The sequence below is a fragment of the Chenopodium quinoa genome, unplaced genomic scaffold (assembly GCF_001683475.1).
Source record: "Chenopodium quinoa cultivar QQ74 unplaced genomic scaffold, ASM168347v1, whole genome shotgun sequence".
In the NCBI taxonomy this organism is placed as follows: Eukaryota; Viridiplantae; Streptophyta; class Magnoliopsida; order Caryophyllales; family Amaranthaceae; genus Chenopodium; species Chenopodium quinoa.
Genome location: NW_018743175.1, coordinates 4,903,866 through 4,921,971, shown reverse-complemented (window position 1 = coordinate 4,921,971; position 18,106 = coordinate 4,903,866). Strand labels below are relative to the sequence as shown.

Genomic DNA, 18,106 nt, shown 5'->3' with positions numbered 1-18,106 from the left:
ATTAATTATGTAGTACTCTTACAGGGTATGTAACAAACAGCTACAAGATGTGTTAAGAAAAAAAAAATCATAAGCTGACCAAGAAAACTTCAAATTTATAGTTTAGACAGTTATATGACTTATATCAATCATGCCTTCCAATTTGAGCAAGTCAAAGCACCATAATATACATATATACAGAGAAAATTTAAGTATAGACATAGTAATATGTGAAGTGCCTAAAGCCAAATAAAATTCACATATGCAAGAGAAGCACAATAAAACAAAATTTCAAGGCTACAAAAGTACAAAGTACAAATTAGGTTCAAAACTGTCTTAAAATGTCTACAAGTAACGAAACCCCGTTGCCACCACTACTAGCACCCGTCGCCACCAATCAACCACCGACGATTCAGCCATCATTGAAGCCATCAAGCAGCAAGCTAATCCAGATTTCAGTCCTTAAAAAGGTATACATGTTGTTCCTTTTATTCTAAGTTTTATTTATTTCTTACTTTGTATAACATAACATTTTCATTAAAAATTTACCTAAATATTAAATTTCATTTTGTTACACTTTCTCGGTTCTCTTTTAGTTGTAATATTTGAAAATTTGCTCTATTCACATTCTTTCTTTTGATCAACATAATTAATTTGTATATTTGTGAAATATAGTCATACCAAATCTTATTAAATTCATCTCAATTTATATCTTTACAGTATTAAATTTTTATATAATATATGTATCTATAACTAGAAATATTAAGGGTTGAGATTATATATAATAAACATTGAAACTAAAAGAGAGCCGATGAAGTATAAAGGTGCAAATGAGAGTCATAATCACAATACTTTATTTTACTTTTTTTAAACAGGCTGGTGCAGAATTTGTGGGAACATTCATATTGGTATTTGCAGCAGCAGCAGGCCCAATAGTAGACCAAAAATTCAGTGGAATCGAAACATTAATAGGAAATGCAGCATGCTCTGGGCTTGCAGTTTTGATACTAGTCCTATCAATAGGCCACATTTCTAAGGCCCATCTTAACCCAGCTGTAACACTAGCTTATGCAGCCCTTGGACATTTTCCTTGGGCCCAAGTACCCATTTTTATTTTGGCTGAAATTCTTGGTTCTATCTTTGCTTCTTTCTTGCTTAAGGCTGCTTATCACCCTTTTATGTCTGGTGGTGTTACCATGCCTTCTGTTACTGTTGGACAAGCTTTTTTGTTGGAGTTTGTCGCTACTTTTATCCTCATGTTTGTTATTATTGCTGTCGCGACTGACCATACGGCTGTAAGTATTTTTCTCGGCTTAGTTCTGTTTGTTTGTAGGAAATAAACCTGATGTTTTAATGATATGATTAAATCACGTTGTGTTACAATAGGTGGGCGACTTAGCAGGTGTTGCAATTGGTGGTGCTGTCATGCTTGACATACTCATTATAGGGTGAGTTGTTTTTATGTATACTACTTTTACAAGATTAATTTACAGTTGGTACACAATGTAAAAAAATTATGGTACAACTTTAAAATAAACAAACAAAGTTAACATCTACTACACACGTACATGTATCGTTACAACAATAACTAAACTAAATTGCACTGAATTTTAACACACGCAAAGCCTGCATAAGTGATGGCTTATACGTAAAATGTGTAGGCCAATGACAGGTGCATCGATGAACCCGGCCAGGACACTAGGACCGGCCATAGCAACAGGAAGGTATCGTGGAATATGGATATACATGGTGGCTCCACCCTTGGGTGCTGTTGTTGGTGCAGCTGTTTATGCACTTATCAAGCTTCCCAAAGAGGATTGATTAACTTTTTAGGAAACCTCAACTTAACACACATACACAAACTAACAAGCATTACATTCATCAATTCTAACTTCTAAGCTCTTCCCAAGGTAAAATCTAGGAAGGGCATTGATCGTGTAAAAAAAAATCTTGTTCTCAGATGGGGGTTCAGGTGACATTGGTCTCATCATAATATTTTGGTGGGATATACTACGTATTAATTTTGGGGTGATTTGTTATATCATTGAGGGTGATTAGCATAATTTGTCATTTTGTCATACTGTTAAGAGGTGACAATTTTTATGATCAATATTATGATAATAGTTATAATGAATAATTTAATATTTTAGAAGTTTAATTTAGATTTTATGTAAAACAAGTCTCATTGTCATGATTTGCCTTTTACTAATATGTGGAGTAATAGATTGAATGATTACACTCATTGCCATAAACAAAATAATATACTTTATTTATTTTTGGACATTACCTTCTTTTTTCCCTTATGTGACTATTGATATGAATTTCTATTTTTAAAAATTATGAGAATCTTATATGCCTAATTTAGGAGAAAACAATTGAAATTCCCGTCTTTTTTGTTTAGTTCTCAAGATGTTAATTGGTTGGCCTTTTTTCTTGCTTTTGAGTGATATTTGATTTAGCCCGTTTTGTGTGTGGCTGGCCACTTATAAAAGAACAAATAAGTAACCTATAACATTGACCAAATAACCCCTGTAATATTGTTCGAGTAACCCTTATAAAACTGACCAGATAATCCTTTAACACTGACCAAGTAACCCCTTTAATAATAACCAAGTATCCCGATAATGATGATAGGCCACACGGTGTGGCTAGCCACATATAAGAATTTGTGTACGTAGTATTTGATTTGATCTTGAGTAGTTGCTCTTTTATTTTCAGGCTTGACTATTGATCTGATATTAGTTTCCTTTTTTTATTCATTCTTATTTTTTTGTTCATTCTTATTCATCTCAATCTTAATTTTCTTTTTTGCCCCTTTTGTTCATTCCTAGAGCTTGTTCACTTCACCTTAAAAAAAAAAATTCAGTAAAAATAATTTCAGTTCAGTAAAATTAATTTCAGTTCAGTAAAAATCAGTAACTCTAAAGAGAAAATATAATAGATCCAGTAAAAATAATTTCAGTTCAACATAAATAATTTCAATTCAGTAAAATTAATTTCAGTTCAGTAAAAATAATTTAAGTTCAACAAAATTATCAATTCAGTAAAAATAATTTCAGTTCAGCAAAAAATAAGGTGAAGTGAATGAAGCCTAACAAATTAATTGTTTTTGTATAAGAGTATGTATGATGTGACGTTGATTAGAAGAGTCAAGAGTATGTATATTGAGGTTTTACTCACTCATTCATCCTTACATTTAAATACAAAGCTTCCATTCATCAATATTCAATATATAGCATACAAAGCTTTTCACCCAAAAAATTTGGGATAAAATCAAAAGATACACCAAATATATTCTTGTACCAATCTAATCCTATAAACAAGGAAACAATCAATCAAGATATATCATACCATGTAGAAATCGGTAAGGGCTCAAAGCTTTCAATTCCCTTCTTCTCTTCCAATTTCCATTCATCAATATATAACATATACAAAGCTTTTCACCCAAAAAATATGGGATAAAATTGAAAGATACACCAAATATAAACAAGGAAACCATCAATCAAGATATATCACGAAATATTGTCCTAATATTCCTTAAAATATGCACCTATAAATAATTCTAGTTAATGATAGAAGATGGGAATATTTTCCTAGCTATTCTCATTCAATTGTACTGAATATATACAAAGTATAGCATTGACCCTAGGCTACAAACTAGGAATCAATTGTACACAAAATACGCTAACTAAAGCTATAAACTAGGAAGATAATTATAAGGCTGATTATCTCCTTTGACTAACATATATACAATATATATTTAACACACCACCGCAGTCAAAACGGGAGCCTTTCGGACGCTGAGATTGTCCCTTAAATCATCAAACAAGACTTGCGGAAGACCCTTAGTAAAGATGTCCGCTATTTGATATCGAGATGGGACATGTAAAACACGCACCTGTCCCCGCGCAACCTTCTCCCGTACAAAATGTATATCCATCTCAATATGCTTAGTACGTTGATGTTGAACCGGATTACCTGAAAAATAAATAGCAATATACCAAAGTAGTCTTTTTAACCGGACAATGTAACTCTAAGAGAAGATTACGGATCCAACATGATTCAGAAACAACATTAGCAACACCACGATACTCGGCCTCAGCACTAGACTTTGATAAAGTAGGTTGTCGTTTCGACGACCAAGAAACCAAATTGTCTCCCAAAAATACACAATAGCCAGATGTAGACCGCCTCGTATCGGGGCACCCACCCCAATCTGCATCAGTATATGAAACAAGAACTGAAAAAGCAAAAGGGTTAAGATGGAGAATGATCTGAAGTACCCTAAATGTACCTGATAATCCGCTTGAGAGCAAGCATATGATCTACTCTCGGATCATGCATATGTAAGCAAACCTGTTGCACGGCATACGAGATATCTGGTCTAGTGAATGTCAAATACTGAAGGGCACCTGCCAAACTCCGATAAAGAGTCGGATCCTCATACGGAACCTCAGAAGTAACACTGACTTTAGGCTTGGTGTCAACTGGTGTAGAAGAAGACTTACAAGAAGGCATTCCTGCACAGTCAATGATTTCCTCGACATATTTTCGCTGTGAAAGGAACATACCACCCTTATGTCGTGTCATTGCAATACCAAGGAAATAATTCAAGGGACCAAGATCCTTCATAGCAAATTCAGTTAAGACGGTCCATAATAGAGCATCAGAAGAGGCAGTGAGAATAATATCATCAACATACAATAAAATATATGCCATTTCGGTCTCCTTGTTGTAAATAAATAGAGAATTATCACACTTGCTATTAGTAAAACCAATAGACTTCACAAAATCAGCAAACCGCTTATACCAAGCCCGAGGTGCCTGCTTAAGCCCATATAATGACTTACGCAAGAGACATACATAATCTGGATTTGTCCGATCCCTGTAACCCAATGGTTGATGCATATACACTGTTTCCTGCAACTCACCTTGAAGAAAGGCATTCTTCACATCCAACTGATGAATCGGCCATGCCTTAGAGAGAGAGAGACTAAGAACCGTGCGAATAATGGTCGGTTTAACAAACGGGCTGAAAGTCTCATCACAATCAATGCCAACCTGTTGAGTTTTACCATCACCTACAAGTCGGGCTTTATGCCTCTCTAAATCACCGTTAGATTTCACTTTATGAGTAAAAATCCACATAGACCGAATAACATTAACACCAGGCGGGTTGGGCACCAACTCCCACATCTTATTTTTAATAAGAGCATTAAATTCGTCATCCATGACCATTTTCTAGTTCGGGTCACGAAGGGCATCAACTGGGTTACGAGGCAATGGAGACCTCGTGACAGTGACATGAGCATGGTATTTTTTTTGTTTGGTTTAAAAATACCATGTTGACTCCTTGTGACCATAGTGGGACGTTGGACTGGAGTAGGAAGAGGAATTTGTGCAGCTGGGCCAATGTCATGGTGGGCCGTAGGTGAGGAAGGAGAGTGATTGGGTGAGGCTGGGATTGGAGTTGGATTTGTAAGAGAAATTGGAGAAGTGGGTCAGTCAAGAGTTGGTGCTGTTGTTAGGCCATGTGGGCTAGGGGAAGCAGCTCCAGATTGTGGGGCAGGAGTGACTTGGGCCATTTGGTAATGAAGAGAATTAGAATTCTCTTTTGCAGCAGATTGTTGGAGATGGTATATGGAGTTATCCCATCATCCAAAAAATCACAAGTGTTTGCATTAGGAGTATGCAACGTTGCAAAGGGAAAAGTATTCTCATTAAAAATTACATTTCGACAAATGATGATTTTATTAGACGAAAGATCATAACATTTGTAACCACTGCACGGTGGTTAGGTGGAAACCCTAAAAATACACAAGGTGTAGATCGGGGTTGTAATTTGTTAATAGTAGTAGAAGGGAAAAGAGGATAGCACAAGCACCCAAAAACTCGAAGATGAGAATATGAAGGAAACCTTTGATATAAAACTGGAAGAGGTGTTTGATGTCCTAAGAGATTGCTAGGAAGTATATTAAAGAGATATGTTGCCATTTGTAGAGCATGAGGCCAAAAAGGAGGAAGAGTACGAGTGACATTATTGATAGTTCTTATTTTTCTTTCGTCTTTCCCATTTTGAGGAGAGGTATGAGGACAAGATAAACGAAAAGACATTCCATTTTTTTATACAAAAATCCCAAAACGAACCATGATCGAATTCCCTCCCATTATCACATTGCATGGTCTTGACATTACTTTCAAATTGGGTAAGAATATGAGTCTTAAAAATTAAAAATTTCTCATAAACATCAGATTTCCTAGCCAATGGAAAAGTCTATAAGAAATTAGATTAATCATCCAACATCAAAACATAATATCTGTGACCCGAAGAGCTCAAAATTGGAGATGTCCAAAGATCACTATGAATAATATCAAATGGCAAAATAGTACTCGAATTAGAAGACTCAAAAGACAACTTAAAATGTTTCCCAAAAACACAGGAACGACAAACATTTGAACTAGAACGAAGATTACAATCAACACTTTTATTTATTCTAAGAGTATCTAAAACAGCATTTTCCGGATGACCCAACCGATCATGCCACAAAGAGGGAGAGATGGCTGCAAAAGTAGATGAAGAAGCTTGAGTGTTGATGGAAGAAGTGAGAGGATAAAGATCACCCCGACTATTGCATCTCATTAGAGGCATCCCCGTTTGAAAATCCTTCACATTAAACCTAAAAGGATCAAATTCAACCGAAACAGAATTATCAGTTGTAAATTTTCTAACAGAAATGAGGTTTTTGATTATTTTGGGAGCATGAAGAACATTATTTAAAGATAATGGAGGATTAGGGGAGGATAAGCGAGTATGACCATAACCATGAACAGGAATTGAATTACCATTTTCGACAATAATACCACTAGAATTATTGCTCAAATTAAAATAAGACGAAAAATTACCGTTCGATGATGTCATATGGGACGTTGCACCAGTGTCCATATACCATGATGGATCCGGCGGAGTAAAAGTCATGGTGTGCATAGCCGAAGCAATATCTGTAGGAGCATAAGAAGACCGACCATTTGGAGAAGATGCCATATAGGCTTGCTGAGGTCTCGGACCCAATACCCTAGGCCCGGGTTTTGCAGGTGGACGGGCCCAACCTTACGTGGGATATGGACAAGGAGGAGCAGGCCATTGCGGCCAACCCCATTGTGGATATTGCGGCCAACCCGGGAACCATTGCTGCTGACCTCCTTGTTGTTGCTGCTGACTCGGTCCCTAACCACCACTGCCCCGGCCAGGTTTTCCACCGGAACCACCACGACCAGGTTTCGCACCACCATTGTTACGACCACCACCAGAATTCTTGCGACTTACTTGATTTTTTCGATCCTGCTGCCCCTTAGACTGACCCGTATGAGATGAAACAGGGGAAGGGTCCTCATCATCATTCGGAGAAGCAACCAACATAGCGGAATCTGAGCCCATCGCCGCTTCCTTGGCCATGCCTGCCTCTTCAAGAGTAAGCATGGAGCGAGCTTGGCAGAAAGGCGAAAGAGGGTCACTCTGTCGAATCAGCATACCCACCCCACGGTACGCGGTAGTGAGACCCGAAACTAGTTGAAGCACAAGTATGTTATCGGACACCGGAGCTCCGGTGTTTCTCAATTGATCAGCCAAGGATTTCAGTCGCTGACAATAGGTAGAGGCATTGGGATAGTGCTCTATTCTAGTGGTAGAAAAGTCATGCTCGAGAGTTACGGCACGAGAATGCTTATTATCCTGAAATATGTCACGTAATCAATTCCACGCCTCCATTGCAGTCGCATCAGGTTCAAGAATGGTATGCAAGAGGTCATTCGAAATTGTGGCATAAATCTAAGAAAGGAATGTGGCATCGAGAGTCGACCACATTTCCTCATCATCATCACCATCGGCTGACAAAGAGGCTTTTTCTTTTTCCTCGCCTTGTGAGATCTAGCATGAACCTTGAATAACTCCGCCCAAGTAGAATATTGAACGGTCTCCATGTCAAGAGTAATGGAGACATGGTTCTTGATATTAGATACTGCAAGAGCAGGATGAAAGGAGTGTTTAGAGGATGACATTGGTGCTGCCGGAAAAGAGAAATACAAAGTATAGCATTGACCCTAGGCTACAAACTGGGAATCAATTATACACAAAATACGCTAACTGAAGCTATAAACTAAGAAGATAATTATAAGGCTAATTATCTCCTTTGACTAACATATATACAATATATTTAACCGTTAAACCCATGATAGTACTCAATAATACACAATAATAATAGAAAAAAAAAAACAAAAAGATTACTATTTACTCTTTATTCAAATAATAGCAAACATAATGTCATCAAGAACCATTTTTTCTTTTGTCATCGTTGTCTTTCTATTGATTTTTGCAAATTGTAAGTCACACAACTATTAATTCGTGTTTGTTTGAGCGCCTGCTAGCTTAGGTTTCTATACCAATTTATTCATGCACATTTGAGAGGTGATCATAATCTTAGCAATGTAATTGTTTTGCTTAGGGCTTGTTAAATATCATGAATTTCTAGATTTAATTTAAAAAGTAATATAGCATATGTTATATTATTATAATTAATTCTTACCCTTCTTTATGCATGCATGTAGGTGATGCCCTTGACCATGAAAACTATGGAAGATTGAATAACGCTGAAAATGAAGTTGGATCAATGAAGTTGATGAGCAGGAAATTTGTAGTACCAGATACTATTTTTTGCACGCATAAGCATTGTACTTTTGGAGATTGCTGTTGTTGTTTGGGTACAAGATGTTTTCGTACTGAACAAGAGTGCCAAGCCTTTAAGAGCACTAATAAATGTAACCCTGGTGTGTGAAAAAACCTACAATGTCATTCTTTAAAAAAGGCACCACAATATGTGGATGTGACGAAATCTGATTGGCCTGCATATAGTATTTTTATTTTCATTTTGAATTATTTTTAATGTCCATAATGCATTAAAATTGTATTTTTTTTTATGTATTCTTTTTAATACATGTAAAATACATAAATATAAATTATGAAAAATTATTTTTATAATATTAATTAATTTTTGAAATTATAATTATAATTAAAAATCACAAAATTAAAATTGTTCATCAATGTTCTTCATTCAAGTCATAGATTAGCAACCCATTCCCAAAATAATTTGAAATGCAGCTTTATAACCTATATTCATCAATGTTCTTCATTCATGTCATAAATTTAGCCATTTGTATTAGATTTACAACTAAAATGCAGCTTTGTAACCTATATTCATTTGTTAAATCTTCATCCATAACAAGTTAATCCCTAGCTACATTATTGAATACTACTTTCAAGTTCACTAACTGACCATTGTATTTCAAATAGTGAGAAACGGTCAATTAGTGAACTTGAAAATTAATTCATTAACTATTGTAAAATGTTGCAGGCCAATGAGAGGTGCGTTGATGAACCTGGCTAGGACATTATGACCGGCCATAGCAACAGGAAGGTACCATGGATTATGGATATACATGGTGGCTCCACCCTTGGGTCCTATTGTTAGTGCAGCTGTTTATGCACTTATCAAGCTTCCCAAAGAAGACTGATTAACTTTTTAGGAAACTTCAACTTAACACACATACACAAACTGACAAGCATTACATTCATCAATTCTAACTTCTAAGCTCTTCCCAAGGTAAATCTAGGAAGGGCATTGGTTGTGTAAAAAAATCTTGTTCTCATATGGGGGTTCAGGTGACATTGGTCCCATCATAATGTTTCGGTGGGATATACTACATATTTATTTTGGGGTGATTTGTTATATCGCTGAAAGTGATTAGCATACTTTGTTACTTTGTCATATTGCTAAAAGGTGACAGTCTTTATAATCGATGTTATGATAAGTGTTGCACGTCAACAAAACACGAACTAATACAGTTAGGACTTTAAGACTATTCATCATTTTATTGTTTTTTTTCTTTTGGTGAAGATCATTTATTTTTAACATTTCAGAATTTGGACATTCTATTTGCAGTTATTGAGGTAATGAAGTGACAATGACAAGATTCTTCAACAATTTAGTGAACATCCACTAAATTATGGATGCACAATAATAATGAAAGATATCAGCGCTAGATTTTAGGGGAAAAGGAATCAAATGTGACGAAAAATCTAATTATGCAATGATAAAGTTGTTTTCACAAGTCATATTCTTCAGGAAATAATTAAATGTAATTTAATATGCAAATAATTAAGCACCCGTATAAATGTATAATACTCCGTATATCATTAACGATCGAAACGGCAATGAAAACGATAACGAAACAGAAACGAGAAAATGTAAAATTTACCACAAACGAAACGTTTCAAGCCTTCAAACTCAGAGTATCATTTTTTTGTGTAACTAAAGTAAGCTCATTAAATTAAGCCAACTTGATTACAAAAATGTCAATGACATACGCTAGAAGACTTGAAATTGAATGGTATATTCATCATAGAAATAAGATACAAACTGAATTCCCTCCGACCAAATCTATTCAATCGACCTACAAACCATCCAACCGGCCTCACAACTCCAAAATATTCGGTGAAATAATTTTACAGTTGGTGTATATCCCTCATGGTATCTCATGTCATAATATTTACCATATACAATTAGCTGCAATTATCAATTGAAAGCGAGCAGGTAGTTTGTCATACTAAACATCCTTTGAATCCCTTTCTTAGCATTGTTTCATCCAAATCACGTCCAATAAAAACCAGTTTGTTTATCCTCTTTTCATCCGGAGTCCATGTTTTTCCCGGGCAACCATCTAACATAGTGTGAACACCCTGAAGAACCACCACCATAAACCTAAGGTTCAACAATTGTGCAATGATGACCAAAAACTAAAATAGGGAAGAAATTTATGGTCAAATACCTGTAGAACATAGCGCTCATCAGATCCGTTGACTGATAAAACTCCCTTGTATCTGTACAAGTCTTCTCCCTTTTCCTCGATCAGTCTTTCGAGCCAATCGTCAAGCTAATCACAAAGAAGCTCAATTTTAAACACTAAGATTCTCGAGATAAATTGGCACTAAGGCTCTGATCAATGAACAGCACTAAAATGAGAAAATACAAGTTGATGTATTTGAACAACAAAAAAAACATATCAAGGGTCATGAAACTCACTTAATGTCTACCTACCAAACAGAGTTAACAAAATAAGCGTCTGTTTTTCCATTGAAGTACTCCTTCCTCCTTACTCTTCCTTATAATTCTTTCTCAATTTCCACCAATTTTTAACTGCATCTTCGGAAATCAAGCAAAGAAAACTACTTCAATGGAGGACAAAGTCACCCCTACCCTTTGGGATTGACCATGCCCTTAATTTAACCCTTTATTCATAGGGTTTTAGTTTAATTTGGCGGCGAAGCCGCTGATAATAGTGATGTCGGAGATACGTGGGTGGAGTTGGGATGGTCTTTGCGGAGGTTCATGTTTGGTTCGGGTGGCGATGGTGGTTCTATGGCTGCCATTGATGAATGAATGAAAGAAGCTTTCTGACGGAGTTATCTCATTGCTAGCTCAGTTAAATGGCCAACCTTGCCACGCAACAATAATTGACAGCATACTAATGAGTTGGCAATTAATACTGTTTGACTTATTTACAAAAGAACCACTTGATAAACGACAAGCGTTCATCAAATATATCAACTGGGGCGGGCTCCACTAAAATGGTTGTTTTATGCTTTGAAAAGTTGAAATTTAAGTAGGCCTCCTATCTCAAGATAAAATCCACTAATAAACACTGATTACTCATTACTTTATCATTATGTATGAGTAATCCCTCTCACAGTTTTTCATAAACAATTACCAAATTGAGAAGAGAGCATAACTAGTTACCTCATCAAGATCAATAGTTCCTTCTGAAACAATGCTCACACTAGACACAGCAGAATCATGAGTATGATCATGATGATGACCCTGGTGATGCTCTGTTACAGTCAACAAAACAGAGGAAAATTAGATGAGCAATTACTATTTTACTTGTAGATCATCCATAGCAGTAGTAAGATGAAACCGCGGAAGTAAATATGGCACGGGAGAATTATATATATGGAAGAAAAAAAAAAAAAAAAAAAATCCATAAATTTACTTTGAGTTCCTTAGGCTTGGAAAGTTAAAAACTTAACATTATACATTTATACCCCTCACTAACACTATGTGCGCTTTGCTATACCATGATTCCTCATGTATTTCCAATACAACTTCTATGTCTCTTACCATGTTCAACACTTCATTTCAACCGAAGTGCCCTTGATTATTGACAGAGTGACAATCTTGCATGGGTATGGACACTTGATCCCTCATACACAGCTATATATGTTCAAAATACTCCTAAAATGGCTTAATCTGACACCTAGACACATACTTATGTCCAACCTTAGTCATGAAGCTTACTAACATAGTACAATCAATCAATCAAACAAAGCCTCAATCCCATAAGTGGGTTCGGCTACATAAACCCTTACTAACATACGGAGTAGTACAACTAATTTTGCAATAGAAATCTATGCAACAGGCTAGGCTTTCAACAACTTTGAACTCTAATGTTTCCAATATCAAATCATGGATCAGCAGTCACCGCCAATGATTTTTACCAGAAACCAAGTATATCATGCGGCTCATGCCAACAAAAGATCTCTGCAAGCCTTGCAGAGTAGTGCAACCTACAGATTATACCACACTAAAAATCACCAATGAGCTGAGTAAACAAACTTTCATAAAAATTTACCACATATCATGCATTCATGCTACAGATACATCAATTATTAAAATTGGAAAGAAGCAGTGATGTAAGATAAAGGTTAACAGCTAATAGTAGAGGAGAAAGTTGTTAATCTACCATAGTAGAAGCAGCAACAAATACCAGCTTCCAGCATTAGAATCTTATGCAGAGAGAGTAATGACCAAAACATTGATAAATGACAGAAAAACAAAAAAGTTCCTCACCATGTCCCTTTTTATGTTCATGACTAGCACAATGTGAATCATCTGATCGGACAGCAGATTCAACCCTGCAAATTCCAAGACGGAAATAATATCACGTTGCTTGCTCCAAAATGACAATTAATTATCATACTTAACTAATCCTCTATGAGCATAAGATAGAAAGATGACAAAATATTGAAGTTGCATCTGAGTAACTGTAGTTACAATTAGCACTAGCAAGTCTCAACTCTGAAAGTATGACTCATAAATCATAAGGATCAAAGACTGCAAACAAAACCTGACCTGTCAAGATCATATCCACCTACTCCTAGAACAAAGTCGATGTCAACAGCTCCATATTTTGCGTGCTGTATTTGTGCCATTCCATTTATATGCTGCAGAAGAGACAGAGAATACAATAGATAGAGTGAGTTCATCTCAATATAAGATTCCTACAAAGGGCATTAACTATTTAACTGTATGCCTTTCATGGCTTTGAACCAATATCCTCAACAGTTAATCCTGAAGGAAATGTGACATAATCGAACCAATTACTGATTTAATTCAAAGTGTAAAAAATATAACAGTTATAAAATGCAAAAAACAGAAGCTTTTCCCTAGACCAGTCTTATTACATTGCAACGCAACACAGCACAACAGTAATTAAGAACTCTAACTCTGTAATAAGAACTTCCTAACTTCCTCAAAACTTCCAGAATATCAACAGAAATTATTTTGAGGTCTAACAATCTTGCATTATCTCTGCATAATGTTAGCCAATACTACAAAATCCTTGGAATCATGAGTATGAACCAATGGTTACACTACTAAAGAGGACAACAAGAAAGAAATGTTCTCTCACTACTGTTTAAAATGTTCAAATAAGAAGACTAATGAGAAATCAGAGTAGAAAGCCTACCCTGATTTTCTTTGTCAACACTTCCAAGTCAGCCTCGGAAACCAAATCAGTCTGCAAGCAATTAAAAATATGATAAATGAGTATTTGCAGCATAAGGATACAAGCCTTTCATTATCATTAAAGACATAAAAGCTATAAATAAAGCTACACAATAGTTGCTGAACAAGTAGCAATGCTTCACAAAATACCTTATTTATAATAATCCGGTCTGCATAAGCAACTTGTTCTACAGACTCATTCACAACAAATCTTGGTTTAACTTCATTCAAATGTCTTGTGGCATGTTTGGAATCAACCATCGTTACAACTCCATCTAGCTTTACATAATGTGAGACCATCTCATCACTGCAAAATGTCTCAATTACTGGACCTGGTTTTGCAAGACCTGATTGAGAAATGCAAGCCATGGAGGTCAGTAGTCAAATATTAATGATTTTGCAATCTAGAAACTGAAAATTCTGATAATAAAGTACAAGAAGCATGCTGCTACTTTTTTCTTCTACCCCCATCTAATAAGGTAAAAAGACAGAAAGACCTGAAAAATCTCTTTGAAAGCCACAGAAAATTGTCCAATTAGATAAGAGACCAAAGAGTAAATTACATGGGTTGACAAATAGAAGACCAGAATGAATTCTTCAGTAGGAGCAGTTGTGTCCTAAGAGGCTAAGAGTTGCTTAGACAATATAGGTTCTTAATTTAACAAAAAAATTAAGATTTATGTTTTAATCCATATTAAGAAAACCATTATTACACTAAACTTTCCTTTCCCTTTTCCAACCTTGTGAATACAATTGTCATGACCTTCAATATATGATGTGAATCGAGTAACCCTTTCTCACAACTATCTTTATTTCTTTTTATAGGTACTCTCTTGGTTTTACCTTACTCTTAAAGTAGGGGTTTTACGAGTTTTTAATAATGTTTTTATTATTTTCTTAGTAGTAGTTATGGGGCCTTGGGCTTTCAAAGTTGTGCTAATTAGTTAGTGGGCTATCTTGGTTCATTAATTAATTATGGACGTTTATTTAGTTTGCTTGCGGAGCAAGTAGGATAGATTTATTTTTCCTATATATACTAGTTGTATGTCAATTATTTTAATAGGATGTTTTACAATAAAAGTTGAGATTATTGAGCTTTTGCGTGAAGAGAACTTTGTTAAGGTTCAAACTAGTTGTTAACTAGGATTTTGGGATCGTTGCTCCTAAGATCAAACTTAGAAATCGTCGCCTTCTAAGACTATCCTTCAAATTTCCACCATTAAAATCACTCAAATCCTTCCATTAAATATAAACCGCCAAAAATACGCATCAATATATCGATTTTAAAACTTAGTCCTACTTACCCCACTCTATAGACCTAAGAGGTTAGCATAGCATCACAATCCATTGCTAATGCCTAATGGCATGATTCATATAGTTCCACTTTCTAAATATACGGAACTAAATTTGATTAGATTTAAATAAATAATAGCAAGCCTGCAGCTCAGTGACAAAAGGTGGGAATAGACTAACTATTACGGAGTGCATATTTATTTAAATCATAAGAGATACTTAAGGAAATCAATCATATTTGTTGAGATGCGGGCTGAAGCAAAAAAGATAATGTAAAAAACATGGCAAGAAGTACCTGTTGTCTCAATGATTATGTGATCGAATTTGTCTCGCCTCTCCTTAACTAGTTCCAGCAGCAATTTCACAAGATCGCCACGTACAGTACAACACAAACAGCCATTATTGACCATAACGATGTCATCTTCATTAGAAGATGAGTGACTAGCAACCAAAGAACCATCAATGTCTACCTCCCCAAACTGGATACACAAAGAAAGAGTTAGCTAATAGAACACTGCGACGATCATTTTTTCAGATGAGAGCATATGTGCCTCTGGGGTCATTTGTAAGAATCACTGAATACTACATAGCAACATATTCTCTATAATTTAACAAGGGGAAAAAGTTTCAAACATTATTAATGAAAATGTTACAGCTTTCTTATAAAAAAAATTTTTGTCCAAAGAGACGGATACAAGGATTGTCCAGGGAAATGACAAGTCGATAGATAAATGTAGCAATTCCTGCATAACATGAAAGCTCTCTAGGTCATTGCAATATTAGTCCATTTTAAATATTTTGAGTTAACTGCACTGGTGATTCTTCTACATTTATACAGTACTCTAGTTTTGATGAAAGGTAAAAAAGAGTTTGCATAGTACTACGTATATATCTAGATACATCTACTAAGCTTGATATCATTTTGGCTAATAGATACTCAATGGTACCCAAATACATATGGCCTTTGCTTCTAGTTGTCATCGTTGTTGCAACTACTTCTAATATTGATTGATTATCTGGTGCATCATTGTTGCTTCAATTAATTCTAATATTGGTTGGTATCCAGTTGATATCCAGTCATTTGGAGGCCGAATCACTATGTGAAAGTAACTCAAAAAAACGGTAACAAATACTAAATGCAGGTTCTTGTAGTATGAGAGTACACAACTAATAGAACCATCTACTAAGCAATAAGCACAAGAGGCATATGTTTTAATACCTCATTTTCAATGACAGCGATGCACTTGCCGTGCTCAGCTGTGAGAATGTGATTCAGCAAAGTAGTCTGCCAAAATAACACCAAGCAAGACAATCTTATAAACATATGAAATAACAGCAACATCCCCAAATAATTGTAGAAACTTGCACTCCAAATTCAAAACCAACAACTTAAATTACAATATAATCGCAATAATTATAAACAAAATTAAATTTCCATGCTTTTTTACCTTGACAACACTCAAAATCAAAAGATATTAAGAAAAAAATTCACAAATTTAGTTCAACCCAGAATACTTAAGCCTCTAAAAATAACATAATTAGGCAAATGATCAAGCAACAATATAATTATGAAGTGGGTAACCTTATACTATACCAAATTAGCAAATAAAAATTAGATTAAGAAGACAGTGATATATATATATACCTTGCCAGAGCCAAGAAAGCCAGTGATAATAGTAGCAGGAACACGAGAATCGACCCCGAAAGCAGCATTTTGGAGATTATAATCAGGGAATGTTGATAGATTCCTTGAATTTTTTCTGGGATTTCTGTAAAATACATTTTCAAACAATGTAGTGTGAATATACCTGATAAATTGGTATGAAAATGGAGTTTGAAAAGAAGGGGTTTTGGTTAAAGGGTTAAAGAATTGGGAAGAGGTGATGATTTTTGTTGCAGAGGCTCTGTAAAACATGTAATTAGCCGTCATTGTTAAGTGATTTCCGAAGAAATTTTGGGGGAAAATTCAAATTTGAGAGTTGGAGCTCTTGGAAGTAGTAGTAAAGTGTTGGGGCTTAAACCCTAAAGAGAGAAATTGGGAAAGTAGAGAGAGAAAAGGGTTTAAGGTTTAGACTCTCTTCTAGTTGAGTTCTAGGCTTCTAGCCCTTTAACCCTTTTAGAGGAGTATTGCTATATTGTCTCGTTGATATGTTTAAGGGGGTTACTAAATGCCATAATAGAATTACTTATATCGCGGTATTAAATGACCTCTCTATTCTTGTAAATTTAATATTTGGCCTCACCTAATTTTTTCACCACTAACTTCAAATTAAATTAAATTCATTAGAAAAAAAAATTAAAAAAATCATCGTAAATTTACTAATTAAATTTAATGTATTTTGTTATTTTTAATTATTATTTAAAAAAAATTAAAAGTTTAACGATACACGATCGCCTGTAATATGCAACTATACCATGGTATAGTTGCATGTAATATGCAACTGCACAATGGTATAGTCGCATGTAATATGCAACTGCACCATGGTATAGTCGCATATTACATGCGGTCATACCATGGTTCAGTTGCGTATTACATTCAACCGGGTACATCGGAATTTAAAAAAAAGGTACGGCATATACTTGACTCAACAGCGTCGTCGAAGGTTTGTCGTCTCCACCAAGTGCCTCGGATATGAACGCGGACCGTTGTTGGCTCATTTTAGTGGTCAGAAAGTACAATGTTGGTGGTCAACCATCGTGGAATCTACAATGTTGGTGGTCAAGGTGGTTGTCAAGGTGGACACGTCGTGGTGGATGGTCAGGGTTAGTTAACAATTACCTTATTTATCTTACTTTGCTTGAATTTTCTCATTAAAAAAAAGTTAAACAGTTCATATCGTAATAGGATACGATCCGAGACGTATCGTCGTGTGTCCCACGAGTGTCGGTGTCTGACAAGGTGTCCGACACGGACACGACAGTTAGATGAAGTGTCCATGTAT

General features: G+C 35.4%; 2 protein-coding genes across 2 annotated transcripts; one reads left to right on the top strand and one right to left on the bottom strand.

Moving 5' to 3' along the window:
- The first annotated feature begins 250 nt into the window (after nt 1-250).
- LOC110732200 (probable aquaporin NIP5-1) lies at nt 251-9,416 on the top strand. The gene is made up of 6 exons (XM_021912120.1): nt 251-449; nt 855-1,274; nt 1,366-1,427; nt 1,641-1,786; nt 7,345-7,526; nt 9,384-9,416. Exons 1-6 carry the CDS (start codon nt 321-323, stop codon nt 9,414-9,416), a joined length of 972 nt encoding a protein of 323 aa, XP_021767812.1. The 5' UTR covers nt 251-320.
- An 827-nt stretch (nt 9,417-10,243) lies between these two features.
- LOC110732671 (uncharacterized GTP-binding protein YjiA-like) lies at nt 10,244-17,277 on the bottom strand. The gene is made up of 10 exons (XM_021912641.1): nt 16,810-17,277; nt 16,384-16,449; nt 15,460-15,643; nt 14,022-14,218; nt 13,834-13,884; nt 13,218-13,309; nt 12,936-13,000; nt 11,826-11,917; nt 10,858-10,962; nt 10,244-10,768 (listed from the first exon to the last, which is right to left on the bottom strand). Exons 1-10 carry the CDS (start codon nt 17,092-17,094, stop codon nt 10,631-10,633), a joined length of 1,275 nt encoding a protein of 424 aa, XP_021768333.1. The 5' UTR covers nt 17,095-17,277; the 3' UTR covers nt 10,244-10,630.
- Between the last annotated feature and the right edge of the window lie 829 nt (nt 17,278-18,106).

Excerpts from the sequence above, each read along its gene's own strand:
- LOC110732200 (XM_021912120.1), top strand. The coding sequence starts at position 321 with ATGTCTACAAGTAACGAAACCCCGTTGCCACCACTACTAGCACCCGTC. Across the intron at positions 1,275-1,365 it reads TCGCGACTGACCATACGGCT|GTGGGCGACTTAGCAGGTGT; the intron begins GTAAGTATTTTT and ends GTGTTACAATAG. Across the intron at positions 1,428-1,640 it reads CTTGACATACTCATTATAGG|GCCAATGACAGGTGCATCGA; the intron begins GTGAGTTGTTTT and ends TAAAATGTGTAG.
- LOC110732671 (XM_021912641.1), bottom strand. The coding sequence starts at position 17,094 with ATGACGGCTAATTACATGTTTTACAGAGCCTCTGCAACAAAAATCATC. Across the intron at positions 13,885-14,021 it reads ACCGGATTATTATAAATAAG|ACTGATTTGGTTTCCGAGGC; the intron begins GTATTTTGTGAA and ends AATTGCTTGCAG. Across the intron at positions 10,963-11,825 it reads GAACTATTGATCTTGATGAG|CTTGACGATTGGCTCGAAAG; the intron begins GTAACTAGTTAT and ends CTTTGTGATTAG.